At 35.2% G+C, this 12184-nt stretch overlaps 1 protein-coding gene across 2 annotated transcripts in view; it reads right to left on the bottom strand.

The window, feature by feature from the left end:
* LOC121389522 (T-box transcription factor TBX20-like) overlaps window positions 1-11042 on the bottom strand; it is a 24299-nt gene extending 13257 nt beyond the window's left edge. Inside the window, exons 1-2 of one of the 2 annotated variants that reach the window (XM_041521178.1) lie at window positions 10577-11042; window positions 2796-3042 (exon numbers count right to left, since the gene is read on the bottom strand). In XM_041521178.1, coding sequence (XP_041377112.1) covers window positions 2796-3042; window positions 10577-10790 — 461 coding nt within the window. In that variant the 5' untranslated portion in view covers window positions 10791-11042. The remainder of the gene's footprint in view (window positions 1-2795; window positions 3043-10576) is intronic. The other variant, XM_041521177.1, reaches the window with a different exon arrangement.
* Window positions 11043-12184: the final 1142 nt, after the last annotated feature.

Genomic DNA, 12184 nt, shown 5'->3' with positions numbered 1-12184 from the left:
TGGCGAGACCTCGTAATTTGGATCAATTTTTAAATCAGCGATGTCCTGGGTTATTTAGATCTGTAAGACTCGCGACTCGGCCCGGCATCGAAATGGTGAATTAGGGGTCTCCCGCCAGAGTTCTCCATCACCGAGCAGAAACGCCAGTGTCGCATTTATTTGCCTGTCGCTCGCTTCCGTTTAGTCGCTCAAATTATTCGGTGATATTTGTTTTGTTTTCACGTGCTAACCCCCCGTAAGAGAACCCGTGCTGTCGTTTTACATTTATCACCTCATTGATTACCACGTTCGCGTCAATTAGATACTTTTTTCACTAAAGATTTCAGTGCATTTGTCCTGCGCTTATAGCTAAGTCCCTCAATAGTGTTTCTACGAGTGAAAATTTCCTTGTCAGTGAGAGCCATTTAAGGGAGGTAATTAGATTATTATGTTACCCCATTAGCGCCGCGCCATTATTGTTTTTCCTTTGCGTAATTGCCGCCTTTTTGAAGAAAAAAAGGCTTCACCGGAGTTGGTCGTATTTAGCGCTGAAAATGCCTTTTGTCGCCTGTTTTTGCTTCCGCCGATCGTGTAACGCTCCCCACTGAGAAAAGTGACAGAGTCCACGGTGATCCGATAATACTTGTTAAAATAACTGTTTGTTTTCAGAGCTTATTTCCCCTTGATGAATCCACGGAGAGTTAAAACAAACACGTGCCCGAGACAAGTGACAGGTCGGTTCACTTTTCGCGTCACTCCCCGTTCCGCAATTTAAAATCTACCCGAAACACTGTCAGCGCGGACAATGGCGGTTAGGTGTGAAAACAGACGTCGGCAGAATTGCGCCCTGCGTGTCATTCAGCACCCCCATAGGGGATAGATCGCTTGTTCGAATTTCAAACGTTAGTCAAGATAATCGCGAGTGGCCCTTAATGGTCTCGTGTTTCAGTTTTTCGCCCCATAGCTGCGACGTTTAGCCTTATTATAATGCGAAACATTGATCAAATTTGGTAGCCGAAAACGCTAACAGCTGGATAACCATTTCTTTTAAATTTCCTTTTGTTTGGTGTGTAATTGTGCAATTGAACCTCCAACGTAATGAGATAACCATATTGTGTGGATGCCGTTTTCACTTCAGTAAAGCAATCAGTTAGTTTAAACAGCATTAGTTGAACAATTTAGCCAATTATATCGAATACAACTCAGTGTTTCTGGAACGTTTTTTGAGAATGGCAATATATCAAAACGAAAATCGACCATATTTAATTGTGAACAATACTTTTAAAATATCATGTAAAAAACCAAGTAAGAATATTATATCAGGGTTTTTTTGTGGTAAAAAAATCTAGTTATACTGGAATATTTCATACATTTTTACAGTACAATGCCAGAAGAAAACACCAAAAGATAAATATAAATAATAATTGAAAAATATAAATTTGTCTTCACTGAAAGAGATAAGAAATTTTAAGGTATATTACTAACGATAGATGACCATTTGTTAATTAAAACACATTAATTTTAGTAATTAATTATTATCATTGTTTTCTTCAAATTTATGCACTAATTTTCAATGTAGAAGAAAATGATTACAAAAGGTTCAATAACAAACGTAATACAGTTTCTAGGGAAAAATAAGGTTTATTTAGTTGTTAAATGTTTCAGTTTGGTAACTAATAAAATATGTAATACTTTCCTTGTTAATAGTAAAATTATAGATTATTATTTATTCTACCATATGCCAGGATTCATAATTAATAAGGTGGTTAATGCTAGTACTACTACTACTACTACTACTACTATTACTGCTACTACTACTACTACTACAACTACTACTACTGCTACTACTACTACTACTACTACTACTACTACTACTACTACTACTACTACTACTACTACTACTACTACGACTACCACTACTATTGATGATTTTCAATCGATTTTAGAAATGGCTAATTAGGGGCGTAATCAGGGGGTACCTCATGGAGTTGCAAATGACTATAAAATATGTCAGGCAGCAATAACGTACTTACAGTGCTAAGATGTTGGAAATAGTGTCTTTGAAGGCGGAAGTCGCAATTTTCAAAAGTGATCCGGAACTGGACAAAGTGATCCGCAAATGGCGTTAGTACGCCAGCTCGAACAACACTGTTTTTGGTGTCAAACGTTTACCTAAATTTACATTTTATATCACTGTTTATTTATATGGTTGATTGTCTTTTTTAAAGTCATACGCGCGCATGTTGACAGAATTCACAATTATTTTTGAAGTAATCCGGAACTGGCGCATCAGCATGTACTACTACTACTACAACTACTACTACTGCTGCTTCTGCTGTTACTGTTGCTACACATAAATATAAACAGTTTACAGACTTGTTTTGACTCGATTACCATCCTTCCCCTGCGCGTGCTGTAACCTCACCGTGGTGCAGGGGTGTAACATTCTCTTTGAGAATGGCCAATACAGCACAACTCCCCTTGTTTTCTTTGAGATAAAATTGAAATTTTGAGTAAAAAGTCAGTATCTATCTGTGATATTTGTATTTTTGCACAGTTCTTTACACTGTTTTTATTTAAATCTTGAATTTTTATATTGATGTTGATCATCACTTTATTTGTTTGCATTACCATAGTTTGACACCCAATAGCCGATGTATTTTTCGTGCTGGGGTGTCTTTAAACATTCATTCATTCATTCATTCATTCATTCATTCATTCATTCATTCATTCATTCATTCATTTATTCGATTACCGTCCATCCATCCGTCTCTCCTCCCGTGTAAATGGAATCACTCTGTACCCAGGGTACCCACCTGCCAGACTTGGTGATGATCATCTCCGTCCCCAGGTCGTGGAATTTATCCCACAATTCCTTCGTTTCCAGTCGGCACTCGATGTGTTCCAAGTCTTTGCTTCCAGAGGAGCTGGCGGCGTGTTTCGCTTTGCGCTCCTTTCTGCTGGGAAGAAACTCGTCTTTGGAGACTTCCACTTTGACTGGTCTGTCCGGACTGCCTGGGGAACTCTGTGGAATTTCGTTCGAGACAGAGTCCATACATTCATCTAAAACAAAAAATAATAATAATAATAATTGTTGTTGTGTTTTTTTTTTTTTTTTTTTATTATTATTATTTTTTTTTTTTATTTTTTTTTTTTTTACATTGATATTGATGTTTCCAAAATTAGCGAGGAGGTGAATGTGAGCGCAGTGCGAGAATGGCGAAGGATGAACTTAAATTAGTTTTTTTTTTTTTTTTTTTTTTTTTTTTTTTTTTTTTGCTGATTACAAAAATAAAATAAAACAAATAACACATATAAAAAAAGGAGTTTGTTTTGTTTAACGACACCACTAGAGCACACTCATTTATTAATCATCGGTTATTGGATCTAAAACATTTGGTAATTTTGACATATAGTTTTAGAGAGGAAACCCGCTACCTTTTTTCCAATAGTAACAAGGGATCTTTTATATGCACCATCCCAGACAGGATAGCACATACCACGGCATTTGATATACAAGTCGTGGTGCACTGGCTAAAACGACAAATAGCCCAATGGGCCCACTGATGAGGATCGATTCTAGACCGACCGCGCATCAAGCGGAAGCTTTACCACTGGGCTACTAACACAAATACATTTCTTTAGCTGGTTCATTTCTTAAGCCATGCATAAATATAAGCTAAAACATTTTCAGATTTGTTTTATCGTCACCGCGTGTCGTGGTCAAAGTAATGACTTTAATAACCAGTTTTTAGTCTGTCCCATTCTTCTACAAAAAACTAAAATTTGTTTGTAAATAATTTCAGGTTAGATTGACATAAGAAGAAAAGTAAAAGTGTTTTGGAAATTAAAAAAACAAACAAGCAAACAAACAAACTATTTGTGTGTTCAGTTTAGAAAACAATAAGCTCAGAAATAAATAGCTTGTGGTAAATTCAATAGTTTGAAAAAAAGGCGTTCCCTGTACATAAATATAAATTAAAACGTTTCCAGATTTGTTTTATCGTCACCGCGGGTCGTGGTCAAAGGAATGACTTTAATAACCAGTTTAAGTATTTCGACAAAGTGCTAGTGTTGAGGATTGGTTGAACCATCAACTGTCGATAACACCATCGATTAGAATTATATAAACATAAGAAGAATTTGAATTATAAGCATCGTGCACCTTTGTCAGGGATCACAAGGATATATCGTACAAATCGATTATTTTACCTATAATATCTATTTAATATCTTTTTTTTTGTTTATATACACATGAAAACAAAAACCCAACCCCAACATATTTATAACAATTCCATCATTTAAACTGGAGAAACAATTACCCACACAATCGATTATGGATTTTATAATCGATGATCGCACCGGTAGAGCTAAACCGATCAATTTTTCGATTATTATCGATCATTGGAACATCACTACAGAGCGCTAAACCTCATTTCTTTGTGTCCTAGTGAACTGCTTGGAAAGGAGGAGAATGCTTCTTGTATACCATTGGGCTATTTCTCGTTCCAGCCAGTGCACCACAACTGGTGTATCAAAGGCCGTGGTATGTACTACCCTGTCTGTGGGATGGTGCATATAAAAGATCCCTTATTGCTAATCGAAAAGAGTAGCCCATGAGTGGTCCTTAACCATATGTCCGACGCCATATAACCGTAAATAAAATGTGTTGAGTGTGTCGTTAAATAAAACATTTCTTTCTTTGCTTCTTTAATAACACTTCAACACATCTTAAACTACGGCGTTGCTCAGTGGTAAAGCGCTCGCCTGATGCACGCTCGGTTTTGGATCGATCCCCGTCGATCGGCTCATACGGCTATTTTATCGTTCCAGCCAGTACACTACGACTGGTATATGAAAAATGCCGTGGTATGTGTTATCCTTTCTGTCGGTTATGAAAGATCCCATGCTACTAACTACATGTGTTACTTGAGTGTAAAAACTGTACGGACTTTAAAAAAAAAAGTTTCTTTTTAATTTTAACAATAAATATTCGTACCACCTTCGATTATTTTTGTGAAGGTGATGTCATCTACAAATGAACTATTGCTGTACAATTTGTCATTGTTTTTATATCAGGTATCTGTAATAAGAAAGCTAAGCGATGATGTTTTGAAAGTTAACCACTCGCATGCGACAAAAATATATATGATGTTTTTTGGTGTGTTTTGGGCCTGTGACCTTAATATTGAATCAACTTGTTTTAGTTCTTGTTCTAATGGAGAAATGTAGCGGGTTTCCTCTCTAAGACTATATGCTAAAATTACCAAATGTTTGACATCCAATAGCCGATGATTAATAAATCAATGTGCTCTAGTGATGTCGTTAAATGAAAACAAAAACATATTTTAGGCTCTTCACGGCCCTGAGTGAAGTGAATTTTCTACGAATAATCATCTCTTAGTCGACTAACATAATAACTCAGCTCTATAGGGATTACTATTTTTCAGTGTGTGAAATAACTCATAGGTCTGTATTGCGTGTAATGTTCACCCTTTTACCCCCCACCCCACCCAATAATTTTATATTAAGCTCAACACCGGCATTTGTTTTTGTATATAACTTCAAATCCAAGATTCCGTTTCTTATGTAGTTTTTTTTCTGTATCTAAATTGTTACTAAAAAATCTTTCGTGAATAACTCTAGACATTATCTATTAGTATTATTTTTAAATTCTCGAAAATCTTTCATTCGTTTTGAATATTATATTAGATTAATTTTATTACTTGTATTTTAAATATTAACATTAAAATTTTATTTAAGCTGGGCTCACACTGGAACAAATTTAAGTTTAGCCAATTTTGAGATGTGTATTTCCTTGAACAGGATCGAACATAGTTAATTTAAAGAATATTTTATTAGCCAAAGACTAAATGTTGTAGCCACTTTGTATACAAATTAACAGTTGGCTAATTTGGCCATGTACAAGGTGAGCTCTGTATAAGAAATGTTTGGCGAGAATATTTCACGCTGGAAAAAAAATCGACTTCACATTCTAGCGAATGTTTATGTTTGACATCCAGTAGTCGATAATTAAGAAATCGATGTGCTTTAGTGATGTCGTTAAACACAACAGATTCTAAACACCACTAGAGCACATTGATATATTATTCATCGGCTACTTGATATCAAACATTTGGTAAATTTGACATATAGTCTTAGAGAGGAAACCCGCTAGATTTTTTTTCCATTAGTATCAAGGGATCTTATATATGCACACTCCCACAGATAGGATAGCACATACCACGGCATTTGATACACCAGTTGTGGTGCACTGGCTGGAACGAGAAATGTCATTATGTTGTGCACCATTATTGAAAAACCTGGCTATATTTATTAAAACATTATCTGGTTTTGTGAACTGACTGTTAAAGATAACCAGCTACATTAAGTTGTTTTCCATCAGCATCAATGGATCTTTTATATGCATTTCCCTCACAAACAGGACAGCACGTATCACTGCTTTAATAGTGGCAGTAAAGAGACGGATAATTGATCACATAACAAAGGTGTACCCACTACCCACAAAATAACTGTTTTAACCATATCTGTGTAGAGACTAAGTACAGCATATCCACCAAGCGTAAAATAATAATCATGGTGTCTCCCGCCTCTCCAATGAATTTTATATTTGGGGGCGGCGGGCAACCCACTATTGGGGAGGGGGGCCCACAGTATGTATGTACGTATAATTTTATAAAATTTAATACGATAAAAAATACAAACATTTTGGATTGGGGGGGGGGGGGGGGGCATTGCCCCCGTGGCCCCCGACCTTCGCTACGCCACTGCCCCTCTCCCATTTGATCAATTCTAGAACGACCCTGATAGCAAAACGCAGAGGTTTATTCAAGAGGGGGACATACAGACGCTCCTTTAAAATATTTAATTGCCTCTATTTTCCTTCTTTTAATTGAAAATAAAATAAAACTGGGATGGCCTTTTGACGAGTTGGTCTATATCCCCTTTTTTCGTTAGGGGGCGGGACGTAGCCCAGTGGTAAAGCGTTCGCTTGATGTGCGGTCGATCTGGGATCGATTCCCGTCGGTGGGCCCATTGGGCTATTTCTCGCTCCAGCCAGTGCACCACGACTGGTATATCAAAGGCCGTGGTGTGTGTTATCCTGTCTGTGGGGTGGTGCATATAAAAGATCCCTTGCTGTTAATCGAAAAGAGTAGCCTACGAAGTAGCGACAGCGGGTTTCCTCTCTCAATATCTGTGTGATCCTTAACCATATGTCCGACGCCATATAACCGTACATAGTATGTGTTGCGTGCGTCGTTAAATAAAACATTTCTTTTCTTTTTCGTTAGTCCCTCCCACGAAAAAATGTCTGGATCCGCCCTTGAAACAGCAATAGTAAATATGTTATAGAGACAAATCAACCACGATATATGGTGTTGAAGAGAAAATACCTGGATACAATCTACACGTATATATATATATATATTATTATACGAGCTAGTGTGTTGTACTGATTTTACGAAACGAGTGTCAGGATTACATTACCCGAGCGAGAGAGAGAGAGAGAGAGAGAGAGAGAGAGAGAGAGAGAGAGAGAGAGAGAGAGAGAGAGAGAGAGAGAGAGAGAGGGGGGTGGGGGGTGGGGTGGTAATACATGAATCCCGACACTAGTTCAAGATATTCAGGTTTATTTATAATCCTGACACTCGTTTCGTAAAATCAGTACGACACACAAGCTCGTATAATAATCTATATATATATCTGCCCGCACCTAGAAAAAAATGTAACACAAAGTTTGGACCAGAGACACCCACCCACCCCTTTAACACCAAACTCTGGGGACCTGTCAACGACACTGCAAGGATGACAAAAAGCATTGCCACACACAGATTATTGATACGATACACATTTAAAAAACACAAACAGACGATAAGGAAGTAATAAGAAACCAAATGGTGATAACGTAATTCTTTAAGTACACAGTGTATCTTCTATGGGTTTACTTGTACCTGGGTAGGTGCGTGTACCACGTGTTTCCAATATTCATTACCCGCAGAATACATTATAATTAAATCACCTGCAGCCACCCATAAAACACCTTTCTTTGAGTGTAATCCTCACCTCGAATAATCAATTAAGTCCGATCTTAAAATCTCTAGCCGTAAAACAAAAAGGTTTGAGCTTACGAAGCCTGTTTTTTTTTCTTCTTCTTAAACGCAGGTGTTTAACATTGCAAATATACGAAGCTGCGTGTGTAAGATAAAAACAGACTTTGCAAATTCGGTTCAGAATTTCATAACCAGAATGGGTAAAACTTTTAATTCTGCACATCGTGTTATTACATATTACATTAAATTTTAGAAGCTTGTTTTATTTATTGATTAATTATTGGCTATTGATTGTCACACATTTGGTAATTGTGACATATAGTCTTTAGAAGAAAACCGCTATATTTTCCCATAATTTTTCATTTAAATCAAGTATTGTAAAAAACAAAGAGTTGGTAAATGCCTAAACATTCATATTGCTTGTAAAATGCGCAATATCGGCAATATAAATATATTAATATTTAATTCAGTTTTAAACAACACTAAAGAGAGAATTACCCCCTCCCATCGACCTCTACCCCACCCCACTACAAATTAATAAAAGGAACAACAAAAATACACAAACACACCTACACTCACTCACACGATCACCCACCTCCATCCATACGCACACACGAAGAGAGAGAGAGAGAGAGAGAGAGAGAGAGAGAGAGAGAGAGAGAGAGAGAGAGAGAGAGAGAGAGAGAGAGAGAGAGAGAGAGAGAGAGAGAGAGAGAGATACCCTATATTCGTTCCACTCATTGTTAGAAAACGTAATTAAACTGTATACCAGCTAGTAAATGAACTTGGTTTATTTGATAAATGTATATATTTCACAGAGAATGATATATAGGCGAATAAACATTATACGAATTTATTCCATTTACAGCATAAACCAATGCTATCATCTTTATAAACATACTATTACTATTATTTATTAAAAGCTCAACGTGATTACAAAAATCCCGAAATGGACTTTAATATGAAGTAAATAAAGTTTGTACCACTAGAGTACATTGATTTATTAATAATCGGCTATTGGATATCAAACATTTGGTAATTTTTACATATAGTCTTAGAGAGGAAACCCGCTATATTGTTTTATTAGTAGCAAGGGATCTTTTATATGCACCATCTCATAGACAGGATAGCACATACCACAACCTTTGATATACCAGTTGTGGTGACTTTATTATAAGTGCAGATATACGAATTATGATAAACTACTAGTTTTATAGATTTGACATCCAAAACCAGGGTCAAACACAAATGAAATTATTTGTTTTAACCTCAATTTTTACAAATAATATTGTGATCGGTAGATTTCTACCCGCAGAGCAGATTATAATTAAAATAACTATTTCACATATCGTGCAAACGGAAACAAGTGATTGGCATTCAAAGTTGCTTATTTTGTTTGTTTTGTTTTTGAATTTTAACCATTTACAAAAGAATTAATATGAAAAAAAAAATGAAAAAAAAATCGGCTATAGTATACTCATTGACTCGGGTACATAGTATTATCTCGTAAATAAATTTATATATAAATTATCAAAATTATTATAATAATAAAAATTGATATGACAGTACACACAGTTAGTCAAAATTAAAAGAATACCCCAGAGTAGTGTGTGTAATGTACTAATACATTTTTAGTATATAAAAAAAATGTTGTAAATTAAGAATCAAAGTTATGAAGTCTTTTTGTTGTTGTTATTTTCGCTTTACGTATCATGTCATTTTACAAAGACTAATTAACATTATCCGCGTTTATAATTGATATTATTATAACTGCATTGTTATAGGATCAGTGTAAGCGATATTCTAGAGTTCCGGCACAGTTCAGACAAGTAAAAGACGAGCGCTGTAATAGTATAATTTATTAGTTTTAAGGACGTAAATATTAAGCCTTTCTAGATATACAATATATACGTATGTACACACACAGGAATCGTATTTGTTATCCAGTAATAGTAAAAGAAAAACCAAACAAAACGACCATAAATATAACAATAAATGAAGAAAAAAAATGAAGAAAAAACAATAAACAAAAAACCCGCCACAAAAAAACCCCGCGACAGTGGTTCTTTTTAACAACACTAGTTTCTATATCTATCTTCTCCGAAAGTCACTTAAATTATATTATATTATAAAAGGCGAGAAGAATGTGACATTTTTGATTGATAAAGGCGTTTAAAATGACATACAATATACTAGTATATGAGAGAAAATACTCATTATGTTTAAATAAGAAAGATTAAAATATTAAAATCAAATTTAAAAACATTAGCTCGTTTTTATGACTACTATACCGCATATTTACAGTTCAATGATTACATAATTATATATTTATTTATTAAAGTAATTTAATTTTTTAAAAATCAAATAAAAGGTTTTCCTACTATAAATTAATAAAATTAAATTATTCATTTTACACAGCGAAGAAATTATATTTATTTTTAATTAACCACTAACCTTGAAATGAAAACCTTAATGCGGGATATACGTACGTCTAAGTTAAGTAATTTAATATTTATAAGTCTTACCTGATCGTAAGAAAATGGGTTCTTCGGTGCACGTGCTGACATTATCTTCCGGTGTCTGTGTTTTGGAACTTCCTATGATGGCGGCGATTGAAAACGCACTAGCTTTGCTAGACAGTTGTGGTTTCTCCGTAGTAGAATCATTTCCGGACTCGCATTTTAGGGGCATCCTCTCTTCGTCCGCGTTCCAGATCTCATTTAATTCAGAACTGGCCATATTAAACGAATCGTTGTCCAATATTATATATATTTAACATGACCAGCTTTTAAATATTAAAAAAATATATGGTTCTTGTTTGTTTTAAAAACGTCTGTTTGCATATTTAAAAAGGGGGCTATATTTCTGTTTCACATTAACACCGAATACTTGACAGCGATGAACCAATGTGACAACACTCCGATTCCCAGAAGCGGATGAAGGAAAACACTATAGTAAACACCGAACCATCTTTCACAAGTTGCGACTGTAATCATTCAACGATGTATCGTGTCATCTCAATAGAACGCCACGCGCGATTGGCTGAAAACTAAGCACAGCGACAAACCGCAGGTTCAAAAGTGGGCGTGGTTTACGAAGGAATCATTTGGCATTGGATCGCGGCGGAACAGCGCTAATCAGTCAAGAAATTTGCGGTTAAGGCTTAAAAGATATTTATGAACTTTGCAACAATTCGATTCCTTCGTTGACTTTGATATTTACATGCTATGATGCACATCTTTAAATATTGACTGAAAACACACAATTAGCTAACGAGAAACAAAGTTGTGTCGAATACGCAAACACGCGCACACGTAGTATACACATGCGCGCGCACACACACGTACGCATACACGCACACTTACACGCATACATACATACACATACATACATACATACATACATACATACATACGCATCGTAGTTAGTCTGCAATTTGCGGGCGATTCGGTGCCACAGTTTCGAGTCCCATCAATACATACATACATACATGCAAATTTTCAAAAATAAATAATCTAACTGATCTTCTGAAATACATGTAGTTTTATTTCAGTTCAGCTACAAATAAACAAAGATAACTTGAAACAACACTATGATTTTAATTTTAATATTATACTTAATATATAACATTTTTCATGTTTAAACTATCGGTTTAATATTTTACCAATATGTATAAAATGTTAGTTTGATATACAGTTTAATATTAAAATGGTTATTGATATTAAATTTAAACTGTATTTTGTTTAACGACCCCACTAGAGCATACTGATTAATTAATTAATTGGCTATTGGATGTCAAAACATATGGTATATGGAAACCCGCTACATTTTTTTTAATGCAACATAGGATCTTTTATATGCACTTTCCCACAGACAGGAAAACACATATCACCAGTTGTGGTGTACTGGTTGGAACAAGAAAAAACCCAATCGGTTGACTGGATCCATCGAGGTGGTTTGATCCTGCGATATGAAACTTGATATAAAACACTACTCAATGTTAAGTAGCTTTGTAATGGTATGAACTTTATTTTACATTAAGTAATTTTTATATCAAAATGTTTTACGGTACACATTTAATCCACAATTCACCGATTTTAGGAATCACTTGATATATTATTATGTTAAAAAAA

This window comes from Gigantopelta aegis, chromosome 14 (genome assembly GCF_016097555.1).
Source record: "Gigantopelta aegis isolate Gae_Host chromosome 14, Gae_host_genome, whole genome shotgun sequence".
Lineage (NCBI taxonomy): Eukaryota > Metazoa > Mollusca > Gastropoda > Neomphalida > Peltospiridae > Gigantopelta > Gigantopelta aegis.
This window is presented reverse-complemented; position numbering and strand designations above follow the sequence as displayed.